An 18,270-nucleotide genomic window follows, 5' to 3' on the forward strand; every position below is an offset into this window, starting at 1 on the left:
TCAATATGGTTACTCTTTGAATTGACTTTCTGGAATATGGCCTATAACTAAATTATACACACCCACATTTCTGTAACCTAACATGATTGCAACATACAGAGCCTTTGGAAAGTGTTCAGACCCCTTGACTTTTTCCACATTTTGTTACGTTACAGCCTTATTCTAAAATGTATTCAATTGTTTTTTCCCCTCATCAATCTACACACAACACGCCATAATGACAAATCAAAACGTTTTTAAACGTTTTTTTTGCTCATTTATAAAAATACAAAACTGAAATATCACATTTACATAAGTATTCAGACCCTTTACTCAGTACTTTGTTGAAGCACCTTTGGCAGAGATTACAGCATCAAGTCTTCTTGGGTAAGACGCTACAAGCATGGCACACTTGTTTTTGGGGAGTTTCTCCCATTCTTCTCTGCAGATCCTCTCAAGCTCTGTCAGGTTGGATGGGGAGTGTCGCTGCACAGCTATTTTCAGGTCCCTCCAGAGATGTTCGATCGGGTTCAAGTCCAGGCTCTGGCTGGGCCACTCAAGGACATTCTGAGACTTGTCCCGAAGCCACTCCTGCGTTGTCTTGGCTGTGTGCTTAGGGTCGTTGTCCTGTTGGAAGGTGACCCTTCGCCCCCAGTCTGAGGTCCTGAGCGCTCTGGAGCAGGTTTTCATCAAAGATCTCCCTGTACTTTGCTCCGTTAATCTTTCCCTCGATCCTGACTAGCCTCCCAGTCCCTGCTGCTGAAAAACATCCCCACAGCATGATGCTGCCACCACCATGCTTCACCGTAGGGATGGTACCAAGTTTCCTCCAGACGTGATGCTTAGCATGCAGTCCAACAAGTTTAATCTTGGTTTCATCAGACCAGATAATCTTGTTTCTCATGGTCAGAGTCATTTAGGTGCCTTTTGGCGAGCTCCAAGCGGGCTGTCATGTGCCTTTTACTGAGGAGTGGCTTCCGTCTGGCCACCCTACCATAAAGGCCTGATTGGTGGAGTGCTGCAGAGATGGATGTCCTTCTGGAAGGTTCTCCCATCTGCACAGAGGAACTCTGGAGCTCTGTCAGAGTGACCATCAGGTTTTTTTTATTTCACCTTTATTTAACCAGGTAGACTAGTTGAGAACAAGTTCTCATTTACAATTGCGACCTGGCCAAGAATAAAGCAAAGCAATTTGACACATACAACAACACAGAGTTACACATGGGAATAAACAAACATACAGTCAATAATACAGTAGAAAACGTCTTTATACAGTGTGTGCAAATGAGGTAAGGCAATAAATAGGCCATGGTGGCGAAGTAATTACAACATACCAATTAAACACTGGAGTGATTGATGTGCAGAAGATGAATGTGCAAGTAGAGATACTGGGGAACAAAGGAGCAAGATAAATAAATAAATACAGTATGAGGATGAGGTAGTTAGATGGGCGATATTACAGATGGGCTATGTACAGGTGCAGTGATCTGTGAGCTGCTCTGACAGCTGGTGCTTAAAGCTAGTGAGAGAGATATTAGTCTCCAGCTTCAGTGATTTTTGCAGTTCGTTCCAGTCATTGGTAGCAGAGAACTTGAAAGGCGGCCAAAGGAGGAATTGGCTTTGGGGGTGACTAGTGAGATATACCTGCTGGAGCGCGTGCTACGGGTGGGTGCTGCTATAGTGACCAGTGAGCTGAGATAAAGGCAGGGCTTTACCTAGCAGAGACTTGTAGATGACCTGGAGCCAGTGGGTTTGGCGACGAGTATGAAGCGAGGGCCAGCCAACGAGAGTATACAGGTCGCAATGGTGGGTAGTATATGGGGCTTTGGTGACAAAACGGATGGCACTGTGATAGACTGCACCCAATTTGTTGAGTAGAGTGTTGGAGGCTATTTTGTAAATGACATCGCCGAAGTCGAGGATCGGTAGGATGGTGAGTTTTACGAGGGTATGTTTGGCAGCATGAGTGAAGGATGCTTTGTTGCGAAATAGGAAGCCGATTCTAGATTTAATTTTGGATTGGAGATGCTTAATGTGAGCCTGAAAGGAGAGTTTACAGTCTAACCAGACACCTAGGTATTTGTAGTTGTCCACATATTCTAAGTCAGAACCGTCCAGAGTAGTGATGCTGGACGGGCGGGCAGGTGCGGGCAGCGATCGGTTAAAGAGCATGCATTTAGTTTTACTTGCATTTAAGAGCAATTGGAGGCAACAGAAGGAGAGTTGTATGGCATTGAAGCTCATCTGGAGGTTAGTTAACACAGTGTCCAAAGAAGGGCCAGAAGTATACAGAATGGTGTCGTCTGCATAGATGTGGATCAGAGAATCACCAGCAGCAAGAGCAACATTATTGATATATACAGAGAAGAGAGTCGGCCCTAGAATTGAACCCTGTGGCACCTCCATAGAGACTGCCAGAGATCGAGACAACAGGCCCTCCGATTTGACACGCTGACTCTATCTGAGAAGTAGTTGGTGAGCCAGGCGAGGCAGTCATTTGAGAAACCAAGGCTGTTTAGTCTGCCGATAAGAACGTGGTGATTGACAGAGTCGAAAGCCTTGGCCAGGTCGATGAATACGGCTGCACAGTAATGTCTCTTATCGATGGCGGTTATGGTATCGTTTAGTACCTTGAGTGTGGCTGAGGTGCACTCATGACCAGCTCTGAAACCAGACTGCATAGCGGAGAAGGTACTGTGGGATTCGAAATGGTCGGTGATCTGTTTCTTAACTTGGCTTTCAAAGACCTTAGAAAGGCAGGGTAGGATAGATATAGGTTTGTAGCAGTTTGGGTCTAGAGTGTCTCCCCCTTTGAAGAGGGGGATGATCGCGGCAGCTTTCCAATCTTTGGGAATCTCAGACGATACGAAAGAGAGGTTGAACAGGCTAGTAATAGGGGTTGCAACAATTTCGGCAGATAATTTTAGAAAGAGAGGGTCCAGATTGTCTAGCCCGGCTGATTTGTAGGGTTCCAGATTTTGCCGCTCTTTCAGAACATCAGCTATCTGGATTTGGGTGAAGGAGAAATGGGGAGGCTTGGGTGAGTTGCTGTGGGGGGTGCCGGGCAGTTGACCGGGGTAGGGGTAGCCAGGTGGAAAGCATGGCCAGCCGTAGAAAAATGCTTATTAAAATTATCAATTATAGTGGATTTATCGGTGGTGACAGTGTTTCCTAGCCTCAGTGCAGTGGACAGCTGGGAGGAGGTGTTCTTATTCTCCATGGACTACAGTGTCCCAGAACTTTTTTGAGTTTGTGCTACAGGATGCAAATTTCTGTTTGAAAAAGCTAGCCTTAGCTTTCCTAACTGCCTGTGTGTAAGAGCGTCTGCTAAATGTAAATGTAAATGTATTGGTTCCTAACTTCCCTGAAAAGTTGCATATCACCGGGGTTATTCGATGCTAATGCAGAACACCACAGGATGTCTTTGTGCTTGTCATGGGCAGTCAGGTCTGGAGTGAACCAAGGGCTATATCTGTTCCTGGTTCTACATTTTTTGAATGGAGCATGCTTATTTAAGATGGTGAGGAAGGCACTTTTAAAGAATAACCAGGCATCTTCTACTGACGGGATGTGTCATTCCAAGATACCCCGACCAGGTCAATTAGAAAGGCCTGCTCGCTGAAGTGTTTTAGGGAGCGTTTTACAGTGATGAGTGGAGGTCGTTTGACCGCAGACCCATTACGGATGCAGGCAATGATCGCTGAGATCTTGGTTGAAAACAGCAGAGGTGTATTTGGAGGGCAGGTTGGTTAGGATGATATCTATGAGGGTGCCCGTGTTTACGGATTTGGGGTTGTACCTGGTAGGTTCATTGATAATTTGTGTGAGATTGAGGGCATCAAGCTTAGATTCTAGGATGGCCGGGGTGTTAAGCATGTCCCAGTTTAGGTCACCTAGTAGGATGAGCTCAGAAGATAGATGGGGGGCAATCAATTCACATATGGTGTCCAGGGCACAGCTGGGGGCAGAGGGTGGTCTATAGCAAGCGGCAATGGTGAGAGACTTGTTTCTGGCCGGGCGGCCAGCTCTAGGAAGAGTCTCAAGGATGATGCACCTGATTCACATTTCGAATCTCATAGCAAAGGGTTTGAATACTTACGTAAATAAGGTATTACTGTTTTTTAGGGGTTAAAAATGTCTTTAAACTGTTTTCACTTTGTCATTATGTGGTATTGTGTGTAGATTGATAAAGACTTAAAAGAAAAATCAATTTCAGAATAAGGCTGTAACGTAACAAAATTTATGAAAAGTCAAGGGGTCTGAATACTTCAGGAATGCACTGTATACGGTGTATGTGTAATCCTTTACTACACACATTGTGGTTTTTCATTGAAACAAATATTACATCCTATTTTTTTGGGGGGTAGATTTAGGCGTTCTGTGCCACTACTAATACTATAACACCATGGAAAAGCTGATAGTGAAAGCTTTTCCCTAAACTAGTATTTCACTGCCTCTCAAACCTGATTCTGAGGTCCATTCTTCCTCGCTGGGACTGTCCTCACAATCAGAGGGTATGATCTTAACTGCTCAATTAGGCTGCTTTGGCCCTTAGAATGTCCCTGGGTTCATTGTCTGGGAATCTACATGTCTATCATTCAGCATTGTATTTCCCTTTAAAGTAGCCTAACTGCACAACGTTGCCCTGAGGCAGCAAAATGAAAACTACATTTCATCACATAAAACAATGTCCTCAAATGTATGGGGGGGTGGGGATTCTGATGACTGAGGGTAATGATGAGCAGTTGGGTTGTATTCTAACAAGGCAGAAATTATCAATTGATATAACTCACACATGCATAATTCACTTTATAGGTCAATATAGAGGACAAATCTCATGGTTTAGTAAATTCAAGCCTTTCCAGGTCAACCATCTGCTAGCTACAGTATCCACTCACTGTGTTCTGGAGAGAGACTGGCCTCCCAGGCAGTGGGCCACTAACTGTGTTCTGGAGAGAGACTGGCCTCCCAGGCAGTGGGCCACTCACTGTATACTGGAGAGAGACTGGCCTCCCAGGCAGTGGGCCACTCACTGTGTTCTGGAGAGAGACTGGCCTCACAGGCAGTGGGCCACTAACTGTGTTCTGGAGAGAGACTGGCCTCCCAGACAGTGGGCCACTAACTGTGTTCTGGAGAGAGACTGGCCTCCCAGGCAGTGGGCCACTCACTGTGTTCTGGAGAGAGACTGGCCTCCCAGGCAGTGGGCCACTAACTGTGTTCTAGAGAGAGACTGGCCTTCCAGACAGTGGGCCACTCACTGTGTTCTGGAGAGAGACTGGCCTTCCAGACAGTGGGCCACTCACTGTGTTCTGGAGAGAGACTGGCCTCCCAGGCAGTGGGCCACTCACTGTGTTCTGGAGAGAGACTGGCCTCCCAGGCAGTGGGCCACTCACTGTGTTCTGGAGAGAGACTGGCCTCCCAGGCAGTGGGCCACTCACTGTGTTCTAGAGAGAGACTGGCCTTCCAGACAGTGGGCCACTAACTGTGTTCTAGAGAGAGACTGGCCTTCCAGACAGTGGGCCACTAACTGTGTCCTGGAGAGAGACTGGCCTTCCAGACAGTGGGCCACTCACTGTGTTCTGGAGAGAGACTGGCCTCCCAGGCAGTGGGCCACTAACTGTGTTCTGGAGAGAGACTGGCCTCCCAGGCAGTGGGCCACTAACTGTGTTCTGGAGAGAGACTGGCCTCCCAGGCAGTGGGCCACTAACTGTGTTCTGGAGAGAGACTGGCCTCCCAGGCAGTGGGCCACTCACTGTATACTGGAGAGAGACTGGCCTCCCAGGCAGTGGGCCACTCACTGTGTTCTGGAGAGAGACTGGCCTCACAGGCAGTGGGCCACTAACTGTGTTCTGGAGAGAGACTGGCCTCCCAGACAGTGGGCCACTAACTGTGTTCTGGAGAGAGACTGGCCTCCCAGGCAGTGGGCCACTCACTGTGTTCTGGAGAGAGACTGGCCTCCCAGGCAGTGGGCCACTAACTGTGTTCTAGAGAGAGACTGGCCTTCCAGACAGTGGGCCACTCACTGTGTTCTGGAGAGAGACTGGCCTTCCAGACAGTGGGCCACTCACTGTGTTCTGGAGAGAGACTGGCCTCCCAGGCAGTGGGCCACTCACTGTGTTCTGGAGAGAGACTGGCCTCCCAGGCAGTGGGCCACTCACTGTGTTCTGGAGAGAGACTGGCCTCCCAGGCAGTGGGCCACTCACTGTGTTCTAGAGAGAGACTGGCCTTCCAGACAGTGGGCCACTAACTGTGTTCTAGAGAGAGACTGGCCTTCCAGACAGTGGGCCACTAACTGTGTTCTGGAGAGAGACTGGCCTTCCAGACAGTGGGCCACTCACTGTGTTCTGGAGAGAGACTGGCCTCCCAGGCAGTGGGCCACTAACTGTGTTCTGGAGAGAGACTGGCCTCCCAGGCAGTGGGCCACTAACTGTGTTCTGGAGAGAGACTGGCCTCCCAGGCAGGGGGCCACTCACTGTATTCTGGAGAGAGACTGGCCTCCCAGGCAGTGGGCCACTCACTGTGTTCTGGAGAGAGACTGGCCTCCCAGGCAGTGGGCCACTAACTGTGTTCTGGAGAGAGACTGGCCTCCCAGACAGTGGGCCACTCACTGTGTTCTGGAGGGAGATTGGCCTCCCAGGCAGTGGGCCACTCACTGTGTTCTGGAGAGAGACTGGCCTCCCAGACAGTGGGCCACTCACTGTGTTCTGGAGAGAGACTGGCCTCCCAGGCAGTGGGCCACTAACTGTGTTCTGGAGGGAGACTGGCCTCCCAGGCAGTGGGCCACTCACTGTGTTCTGGAGAGAGACTGGCCTCCCAGACAGTGGGCCACTCACTGTGTTCTGGAGAGAGACTGGCCTCCCAGGCAGTGGGCCACTAACTGTGTTCTGAAGGGAGACTGGCCTCCCAGGCAGTGGGCCACTCACTGTATTCTGGAGAGAGACTGGCCTCCCAGACAGTGGGCCACTCACTGTGTTCTGGAGAGAGACTGGCCTTCCAGACAGTGGGCCACTCACTGTGTTCTGGAGAGAGACTGGCCTCCCAGACAGTGGGCCACTCACTGTGTTCTGGAGAGAGACTGGCCTTCCAGACAGTGGGCCACTCACTGTGTTCTGGAGAGAGACTGGCCTCCCAGACAGTGGGCCACTCACTGTGTTCTGGAGAGAGACTGGCCTCCCAGACAGTGGGCCACTCACTGTGTTCTGGAGAGAGACTGGCCTTCCAGACAGTGGGCCACTCACTGTGTTCTGGAGAGAGACTGGCCTCCCAGACAGTGGGCCACTCATTGTGTTCTGGAGAGAGACTGGCCTTCCAGACAGTGGGCCACTCACTGTATTCTGGAGAGAGACTGGCCTCCCAGACAGTGGGCCACTCACTGTGTTCTGGAGAGAGACTGGCCTTCCAGACAGTGGGCCAAACACAGAGACAACAATGTTCCTTCCATAGAAATAGAATCATAAAACATGTATATACCAGGTAAATGAATCCTCTCCATTAATGTGGATAGATAGATCAAACCAAACAGCACTAACAACGTTACAAACATATAAAACTATGTTCCCTACCTCCTGTACAACACTCCAGCTCCTTCAACGACTAACATTTGACCTTCCCTCGATGGAGAGTTTGACCTGCTGAGTTATAAAAGAGGGTTTTGGCAGAGTCAAAGGGGGTTCCTCGTCCGCCCTCTCTGTCTGATCTCTCTCTGGAGCAGACCACCTCCTCTTACGACCCCAGGGTTTTTCTTTGTCTGCCTCACCCACTTCTGTCTTGAGGGGCGGAGGGAGCATGGGGCTATTCTGTTCTCTCTCTCTCATCTCTCCATTGTCTCTCCCTATCGTCTCTCCATTCCCTGAGACAGCATGCAGATCCGAGGTGCTCCAGGGTCCAACTCCAGTTCCGTAGACCCCTGGTCCAGATCCGGGTCTCAGTCCAGATCCTGTCACCTGGTCCACACAGCGGGGGACGTCCCTGTCCTCCTTATTCAACCTGTCTGTTTTGGCCACTTGCACCAGGAAGACACTGTTGCTGCCTGCAGCATTCAAACTGTTCCTAAAGTCCTTGTCCATACTCTGACCGTCTCTCTGACCGTCTCTCTGACCGTCTCTCTGACCATTACTCTGACCGTCTCTCTGACCATTACTCTGACCGTCTCTCTGACCGTCTCTCTGATCGTCTCTCTGACCATTACTCTGGCTATTCCCCTGACTGTTCCCCTGGCGGTTAGACCCCTGTGTGATGTCCCCAGTGTTGTGGCTGTGCCTCAGCTTGACCTCGTGACCCTGGCTGTTGTGGTTCCTCCCAGACACAGAGCCACCGCCACCCCTCAGGCTCCTGAGGGTCAGGGAGACACACACGTCCCCAACACACAGCTTGGCACAGCTCAGCTCCAACAGCTGAGTGGTCCGGTCAGGGCAGCAGGACGACCAGCCCTGGCCGAACACAAAGAACGGGTACTCTAACAGCACCTCCACACACACCTGCAGAGGAATACAACACACAAAGGATACACAATAAACTGTTATTGGCATAAACTTTGACATTAGGATGGGGTTATGGTAGCCTGGTCTCAGATCTGTTAGTGCTCTTTTCAACACCACTGCGATGAGAGAATAAGTGACAAGGCGTTGGCATGGTAGTACAAACAGCCTGGCACTAAGTCTAGGGGAATGGAGACAACAACAAGCATCTCAAGTTTACCTGTGCTTTGTGTTCCCCGACACCGAACTGTATGATGACAGCGTTGGGTGTCTGGCCCGTGTCGATGCGTTCCACTGTGCTGGAGTCAATCTTCAGCTCACTGCTGATCTCAGCACTCTGGATAAAGTCCTCCGTCTTCAGGTCCTCCACTCGCTTCAGCTCCCCATCCGCCAGCTGGATGATGGAGCCACGCATGAAGAACGGAGGGAGCGTGGTTGGAGAGGAGGAGAGAGAGGGGGAGGCCTGGACAGGGGCTGGAGCTAGGGCTGGGGCAGGGGAGGGGGAAGAGGGGAGAGTGGGGGTGGACTGGACAGGAGCTAGAGTGGAGGAGAGGGAAGAGGAGAGAGAGGGGGAGGCCTGGACAGGTCCTGGAGCTAGGGCTGGGGAAGGGGAGGGGAAGAGGAGAGAGAGGGGGAGGCCTGGACAGGTCCTGGAGCTAGGGCTGGGACAGGGGAGGGGGAAGAGGAGAGAGAGGGGGAGGCCTGGACAGGTCCTGGAGCTAGGGCTGGGGCAGGGGAGGGGGAAGAGAGAGAGAGGGGGAGGCCTGGACAGGTCCTGGAGCTAGGGCTGGGACAGGGGAGGGGGAAGAGGAGAGAGAGGGGGAGGCCTGGACAGGTCCTGAAGCTAGGGCTGGGGCAGGGGAGGGGGACGCCACCACATTAGCAGGTGTGTTAGACGGGATTTGGATGTGTTGGATGGGTAGTACTTGGGCCTGGAGTACAGCAGGGGACTGGTGGTGGCCGTCCGACCCCAGCATCTCACACTTGGACAGGGACGCGGTGAGGTAGGTGTGGCGGGGGAGGGATGCGGTCGCTGGGGCCAGCTGAGAGGCGGTGGTGCTGGCCGTCCTGGCGGTCACAGAGCAGGCAGCCTCGAGGTCCGTAGTGGTGGTAACTCCGTTAACGGGTATCAGGAGGGACTGGAGGGACTGGCCGTCCGGGATGACCAGGTGCTGCGGCAGGGTGGCGTAGCTGACGCCATGCTGGTTACCTGCCCTGGCGATGTAGCCGATGATTGGTGCCTGGGTGGTGGAGTACAGGCTGTGTACATGCTCGTCAGAGTGGTGGGTGGTCTGGATAACCGTGTGAGGGGCAGAAGAGACCTTCAGAGCCTCAGAGGAGTTGAGGGAGGTGAAAGAGGAGGTTCTGGAGACAGGTTTCCTTAGACAGATGCCTCCTCCCTCACTGTGTATTAGTGATGGGTGGACCTGGACCGTGTCCTGCTCAGCACCACTGGTAGGGTGAGGGTGGGGGTGGGGGTTGGGCTGGGCGTTTGCTACCAGCACCAGGGAGGTTTGTAGTCCTGTGGAATCCTGGGTAGTGTAGTCTGCGGGAATGAGGATGTGTCGAGCTTCATATCCATGGTGAACCTGCTGATTGTTCTGGTTAGAGTAGGAGGTTCCTTTGATGCCAGCACAGCTCTGTTTACCGAAACTCCTCTCCAGCTCTCCATTCAGCTGCACCACCTTCAAATCAAATCAATCTTTATTTGCCATATCCACAGGATACAGTGTAGTCTACACTGTACAATGACATGCTTACCCACAAGCTCTCCTCGCAAACAGTTCAACATCTAAAAATATCTTAAATTAAAAAACGATGTAAATACCTTGGTGTGTCCGCCCTCAGCTTTGTTGACCCCTAACCCATCCGTATACTGGACCAGCACCTGGGAGGGGGCGAGGGTGAGGGTGTGGGGGAGGAGGCCCACCCCAGGGTGGGTGTGGAGCTGGAGAGGCTGGAGGTGGCCCTGGGTAGGGGAGGTGACGGTCAGAGGGCTGCTGCTGTCCAGCTGGATGTACTGGTGGGTAGTGGTGAAGTGGGTCCCTCCAACGGACACAGCCAGGTCAGACGGCAGACCTATCTGGACCTGGTTCTGCTGGTCCCCAACCTTAACATAACATAACAGCCAGGTCAGACGCCAGACCTATCTGGACCTGGTTCTGCTGGTCCCCAACCTTAACATAACATAACAGCCAGGTCAGACGGCAGACCTATCTGGACCTGGTTCTGCTGGTCCCCAACCTTAACATAACATAACAGCTAGGTCAGACGGCAGACCTATCTGGACCTGGTTCTGCTGGTCCCCAACCTTAACATAACATAACAGCCAGGTCAGACGGCAGACCTATCTGGACCTGGTTCTGCTGGTCCCCAACCTTAACATAACATAACAGCCAGGTGATAGAGAAATTCTAAATTACTCTATGCTTTAATTGCCAAAACCAATTTCACACTCGTTTCTATTCATTAATGAGGTGTAAGTTCATTAATTATGCATGAAGTAGATCGAGACCAGTCTTAAAAGCCAGGTAAAGAGCGTTTAATTCCAGAGAGTACTCAATGCTTACACACATTTCCACAGGTTATAAACTGAAAATGACGTCAGCGTTTTCCAAACGTTCCGTTTCACAAACAGAGGGCCCCTCTAACTTTCAAGCCTCCGCGTTATCAGCACGAAGTCAAGGCCAGTCAGCATAAATCAACATTCCCGACCATTTGGAGATGGCCCGTTCCCACCACCTGGAGATTTGTACAACTGAATGAACTAAGGAACAGACCTATTATTGTTACTAACTCCTGACTACATTATATACAATTGGGAAAGGGAGCAAGAGGGATAACTCACATGTACCGTACATTATAGCATTTGGACTAGTCAGTTTCTGATTGGAATGTATACATAATTAGTCATTTCAACCATATTTTCCTCTATCACCAGGTCAGACACCAGACCTATCTGGACCTGGTTCTGCTGGTCCCCAACCTTAACATAACATAACATAACAGCCAGGTCAGACGGTAGACCTATCTGGACCTGGTTCTGCTGGTCCCCAACCTTAACATAACATAACAGCCAGGTCAGACGGCAGACCTATCTGGACCTGGTTCTGCTGGTCCCCAACCTTAACATAACATAACAGCCAGGTCAGACACCAGACCTATCTGGACCTAGTTCTGCTGGTCCCCAACCTTAACATAACATAACAGCCAGGTCAGACACCAGACCTATCTGGACCTGGTTCTGCTGGTCCCCAATCTTAACATAACATAACAGCCAGGTCAGACGGCAGACCTATCTGGACCTGGTTCTGCTGGTCCCCAACCTTAACATAACATAACAGCCAGGTCAGACGGTAGACCTATCTGGACCTGGTTCTGCTGGTCCCCAACCTTAACATAACATAACAGCCAGGTCAGACGGCAGACCTATCTGGACCTGGTTCTGCTGGTCCCCAACCTTAACATAACAGAGTATTTCATTAATCGCCCCAAAGGGGATATGTGTTCGCACCAACCAAAACATAAAAAACACTAATAATTATACAGTGGGGCAAAAAAGTATTTAGTCAGCCACCAATTGTGCAAGTTCTCCCACTTAAAAAGATCAGAGGCCTGTAATTTCATCATAGGTACACTTCAACTATGACAGACAAAATGAGAAAAAAACAACAGAAAATCACATTGTAGGATTTTTAATGAATTTATTTGCAAATTATGGTGGAAAATAAGTATTTGGTCAATAACAAAAGTTTATCTCAATACTTTGTTATATACCCTTTGTTGGCAATGACAGAGGTCAAACGTTTTCTGTAAGTCTTCACAAGGTTTTCACACACTGTTGCTGGTATTTTGGCCCATTCCTCCATGCAGATCTCCTCTAGAGCAGTGATGTTTTGGGGCTGTTGCTGGGCAACACGGACTTTCAACTCCCTCCAAAGATTTTCTATGGGGTTGAGATCTGGAGACTGGCTTGGCCAGTCCTTGAAATGCTTCTTACGAAGCCACTCCTTCGTTGCCCGGGCGGTGTGTTTGGGATCATTGTCATGCTGAAAGACCCAGCCACGTTTCATCTTCAATGCCCTTGCTGATGGAAGGAGGTTTTCACTCAAAATCTCACGATACATGGCCCCATTCATTCTTTCCTTTACATGGATCAGTCGTCCTGGTCCCTTTGCAGAAAAACAGTCCCAAAGCATGATGTTTCCACCCCCATGCTTCACAGTAGGTATGGTGTTCTTTGGATGCAACTCAGCATTCTTTGTCCTCCAAACACGACGAGTTGAGTTTTTACGAAAAAGTTATATTTTGGTTTAATCTGACCATATGACATTCTCCCAATCTTCTTCTGGATCATCCAAATGCTCTCTAGCAAACTTCAGAAGGGCCTGGACATGTACTGGCTTAAGCAGGGGGACAGGTCTGGCACTGCAGGATTTGAGTCCCTGGCGGTGTAGTGTGTTACTGATGGTAGGCTTTGTTACTTTGGTCCCAGCTCTCTGCCGGTCATTCACTAGGTCCCCCCGTGTGGTTCTGGGATTTTTGCTCACCGTTCTTGTGATCATTTTGACCCCACGGGGTGAGATCTTGCGTGGAGCCCCAGATAGAGGGAGATTATCAGTGGTATTGTATGTCTTCCATTTCCTAATAATTGCTCCCACAGTTGATTTCTTCAAACCAAGCTGCTTACCTATTGCAGATTCAGTCTTCCCAGCCTGGTGCAGGTCTACAATTTTGTTTCTGGTGTCCTTTGACAGCTCTTTGGTCTTGGCCATATTGGAGTGTGACTGTTTGAGGTTGTGGACAGGGGTCTTTTATACTGATAACAAGTTCAAACAGGTGCCATTAATACAGGTAACGAGTGGATGACAGAGGAGCCAAGGTCCTGGAGTGGCCTAGCCAGTCTCCAGATCTCAACCCCATAGAAAATCTTTGGAGGGAGTTGAAAGTCGATGTTGCCCAGCAACAGCCCCAAAACATCACTGCTCTAGAGGAGATCTGCATGGAGGAATGGGCCAAAATACCAGCAACAGTGTGTGAAAACCTTGTGAAGACTTACAGAAAACGTTTGACCTCTGTCATTGCCAACAAAGGGTATATAACAAAGTATTGAGATAAACTTTTGTTATTGACCAAATACTTATTTTCCACCATAATTTGCAAATAAATTCATTAAAAATCCTACAATGTGATTTTTTTTTCTAATTTTGTCTGTCATAGTTGGAGTGTACCTATGATGGAAATTACAGGCCTCTCTCACCTTTTTAAGTGGGAGAACTTGCACAACTGGTGGCTGACTAAATACTTTTTTGCCCCACTGTATAATAATAATACTACTAATTAATTACACAATAAATACCAGTGTTGGGGAAGCTACTATGAAAGTTTATCAAGCTAACAATTACTTCACTCTGGAAGAAGTTACGCTACATTAAATCTAGCCTTAAGAAAATATAGTTTACTGAACCTTAAAGTTACCTTGAAAAAGTAGTTGACTACTTTAATGATGCATTATCATATTGAAATCTGAAATGTCATAGTCTAGAAATTGCAAAAACAGATCACAATCTAGTCTATTAAACACAAAAATGATGTTTTAAGTGAGAATTGGGCAGGTCTGACACAAATTGTCTTCCCATATAGTTAAACTACCAGCAAAATACTGCAAAATGTAGTTAACTTACTAGTTGAACTCCATGTAGTTCACTACTCCCCAACACCGATATACAGTGCCTTTGGAAAGTATTCAGACCCCTTGACTTTTTCCACAATGGATTAAATACATAAACAATCTGAACACAGTGAACATAATGACAAAGCAAAACCAGGTTTTTCTACATTTTTGTAAATGTATAAAAATATATGTAAAAAATACCTTATTGTGTGTAGATTGATGAGGGGGAAAAAACTATTTAATACATTTTAGAATAAGGCCATAACGTAACAACATGTGGAAAAAGTCAAGGGGTCTGAATACTTTCCGAATGCATACACAATAGACACACACCTTGGTGGCCTGGGAGATGAGGGCGGTGGTGTAGCAGTGGCCGTCCAGATGGTGGCGCTGTTGCCCTGTGGAGGCGGCTACACTGGTGGCAGTGGACTGGATGATCTGAGAGGAGATGTAGCCAGTGTACGGCCCCGAGCTAATGAACTGGAGGTTAGGGGCCAGCTGGGCGTACTGGATTGTCCCGCTCTGTTGGCTGAGCCCCACCCCAGTGGGGTAGATCGTGGAGAGAGAGGACAGGGGGAGAGCAGAAGGGGAGGGGGATGAAGAGGAGGACGAGGAGACATGAAACCTGGGGCTGGGAGTTTCTGTGGATCTGCAGCGTTCGCTGGCTACATTGGCCAGCCAAGCCAGGTTCTCTGTGTGTAAGGTAGTGTCTGCTGAGGCTGCAGCTGCTGCTGGTACCACCACAGGCCTCTGCTCCAGAGCTAGGATCTCAGCTGCTGCTGTTACCACCACAGGCCTCTGCTCCAGAGCCAGGATCTCAGCTGCTGCTGTTACCACCACAGGCCTCTGCTCCAGAGCCAGGATCTCACGCTTCTTTGGAGGTAGACAGCCGTGGCTCCTCTCCTGGTTGGATTTCATGGTTGGTTTTCACTCTTTGTTTGTCTCTCAAGTAGGTTTTTTGAACCTACTGTTTCTCTCTCTCTTTGTCCCTATCTCTGTTTCTCTCTGTTTCTCTCTCTCTTTGTCCCTATCTCTGTTTCTCTCTGTTTCTCTCTCTCTTTGTCCCTATCTCTGTTTCTCTCTGTTTCTCTCTCTCTTTGTCCCTATCTCTGTTTCTCTCTGTTTCTCTCTCTCTTTGTCCCTATCTCTGTTTCTCTCTGTTTCTCTCTCTCTTTGTCCCTATCTCTGTTTCTCTCTCTCTTTGTCCCTATCTCTGTTTCTCTCTGTTTCTCTCTCAATTTCAATTCAATTTAAGGGCTTTATTGGCATGGGAAACATCTCTCTCTCAGTGTTGTCGTGGGCTCTATCAGGTCTCTTTCAGGTCTTCACTGTGTGACTGTGTGTCCTGGACTCAGTGGTCTAGAGGGCAGAGTGACGCCCGCCAGGCGACAGAGAGGACGACTCCATGGAATTCATGAGGAATCATCTCTGACTAACCACCAGCCTCCACAACGTCCGCCAACTGTAAACCTGGAGACAGAGGAAGAAACACAATTGTTATGTTCTAGCATGTAGAAACAACAGAGAAGAATGATGACTGTACATTTCCAACATGCTTACTCTCTGTGCATGACACACGTCAAAGGATAAATGCAATCATCATCATTCCATATTTTAACATGCGCCCCTGCAGGCATGAGATGCGGGTGAGTAGAGAGTGAGAAAGAGGACATGTAACAGGCTTGGCTTGAAGCGCTGAACATCATGGCATGAGTTTAGGCTATTACTAGCATCAGAACTTTACTTAAATACAGAATATTTTCGGGAACAAAACAATAACATTATTAACAGATTCTCAAGATTTGAAAATAACAGTTCTGTTCCGGGAACACTAGAGATCTCTTTAGTTGCTGGTTCTATTTCTGTTACTTGAATTTTTGTTGTTTTTTCACCGTTTTTGGTTCTGTTTCCTGAACCGGTACCAACCCCTGCTTCAATGACTGTGAGTGGAAAAAGGTAGGTGTGAAAATCAAGCCAGACACCAGATCCAATGACATCCTGGTTGTTGTTGTTGTTCTGTGTGTATTTATATCACATTTTTTTACCCCTTTTTCTCCCCAATATCCTCGTTTCCAATTAGTAGTTACAGTCTTGTCTCATCGCTGCAACTCCCGTACGGACTCGGGAGAGACGAAGGTCGAGAGCCATGCGTCCTCCGAAACACAACCCAACCAAGCCGCACTGCTTCTTGACACAATGCCCACTTAACCTGGAAGCCAGCTGCACCAATGTGTCGTACACCTGGCGACCGTGTCAGCATGCACTGCGCCCGGCCCGCCACAGGTGTCGCTAGTGCGCAATGGGACAAGGACATCCCTGCCGGCCAAACCCTCCCCTAACCCGGACGACGCTGGGCCAATTATGCACCACCCCATGGGTCTCCCGGTCGCGGCCGGCTGCGACAGAGCCTGGACTCGAACCCAGAATCTCTAGTGGCACAGCTAGTGATGCAGTACCTTAGACCACTGTGCCACTCGGGAGGCCTGTGTGTGTGTATTTATGTGCGTGCGTGTGCGTGTGTGTCCATCCATTTCACCTAAGTCACTCCGCATTGAAATGATAATTTGACAATCACATCATGACGTTCTATGAAGTCACGTTGTATTACCCCCTGCCTCACGACATCACATCTACATCATCTACACATTCAACAATAAACATACAGGCAACCGGACTGAAGACCTCAGTGAACCTCCATGTGTGCCTGATAAAGCCTGCTAGATGTACCATTCTATATCTATAACAGAACAGCCTGATAAAGCCTGCTAGATGTACCATTCTATATCTATAACAGAACAGCCCGATAAAGCCTGCTAGATGTACCATTCTATATCTATAACAGAACAGCCCGATAAAGCCTGCTAGATGTACCATTCTATATCTATAACAGAACAGCCCGATAAAGCCTGCTAGATGTACCATTCTATATCTATAACATAACAGCCTGATAAAGCCTGCTAGATGTATCATTCTATATCTATAACAGAACAGCCTGATGAAGCCTGCTAGATGTACCATTCTATATCTATAACAGAACAGCCTGATAAAGCCTGCTAGATGTACCATTCTATATCTATAACAGAACAGCCTGATAAAGCCTGCTAGATGTACCATTCTATATCTATAACAGAACAGCCTGATAAAGCCTGCTAGATGTACCATTCTATATCTTTAACAGAACAGCCTGATAAAGCCTGCTAGATGTACCATTCTATATCTATAACAGAATAGCCTGATAAAGCCTGCTAGATGTACCATTCTATATCTATAACAGAACAGCCTGATAAAGCCTGCTAGATGTACCATTCTATATCTATAACAGAACAGCCTGATAAAGCCTGCTAGATGTACCATTCTATATCTATAACAGAACAGCCTGATAAAGCCTGCTAGATGTACCAGCCTATATCTATAACAGAACAGCCTGATAAAGCCTGCTAGATGTACCATTCTATATCTATAACAGAACAGCCTGATAAAGCCTGCTAGATGTACCATTCTATATCTATAACAGAACAGCCTGATAAAGCCTGCTAGATGTACCAGAGGAAACAAGGGAGAGGTGCAGCTGAGAGGCAAGAGAGGAGATCAACAGAGAGGCAGGAAGAAAGGGAGAAGGAGAGGAGATAAACAGAGAGGCAGGAGAAAGGGAGAAGGAGAGGAGATAAACAGAGAGGCAGGAGGAAAGGGAGAAGGAGAGGAGATAAACAGAGAGGCAGGAAGAAAGGGAGAAGGAGAGGAGATAAACAGAGAGGCAGGAAGAAAGGGAGAATTAGAGGAGATAAACAGAGAGGCAGGAAGAAAGGGAGAAGGAGATTAGATAAACAGAGAGGCAGGAAGAAAGGGAGAAGGAGAGGAGATAAACAGAGAGGCAGGAAGAAAGGGAGAAGGAGATGAGATAAACAGAGAGGCAGGAAGAAAGGGAGAAGGAGAGGAGATAAACAGAGAGGCAGGAAGAAAGGGAGAAGGAGAGGAGATAAACAGAGAGGCAGGGAGAAGGAGAGGAGATAAACAGAGAGGCAGGAAGAAAGGGAGAAGGAGAGGAGATAAACAGAGGCAGGAAGAAAGGGAGAAGGAGAGGAGATAAACAGAGGCAGGAAGAAAGGGAGAAGGAGAGGAGATAAACAGAGAGGCAGGAAG

The 18,270-nt window shown here is 48.6% G+C and overlaps 1 protein-coding gene across 1 annotated transcript; it reads right to left on the reverse strand.

Annotated features, from left to right (window-relative positions):
* Positions 1–7,213: 7,213 nt before the first annotated feature.
* Positions 7,214–15,598, reverse strand: LOC115120816 (ataxin-1-like). The gene is made up of 5 exons (XM_065027391.1): positions 14,464–15,598; positions 10,285–10,566; positions 9,221–10,141; positions 8,677–8,919; positions 7,214–8,456 (listed from the first exon to the last, which is right to left on the reverse strand). Exons 1-5 carry the CDS (start codon positions 15,046–15,048, stop codon positions 7,566–7,568), a joined length of 2,922 nt encoding a protein of 973 aa, XP_064883463.1. The 5' UTR covers positions 15,049–15,598; the 3' UTR covers positions 7,214–7,565.
* Between the last annotated feature and the right edge of the window lie 2,672 nt (positions 15,599–18,270).

The sequence above is a fragment of the Oncorhynchus nerka genome, linkage group LG14, assembly GCF_034236695.1.
Source record: "Oncorhynchus nerka isolate Pitt River linkage group LG14, Oner_Uvic_2.0, whole genome shotgun sequence".
NCBI classification, from domain to species: domain Eukaryota; kingdom Metazoa; phylum Chordata; class Actinopteri; order Salmoniformes; family Salmonidae; genus Oncorhynchus; species Oncorhynchus nerka.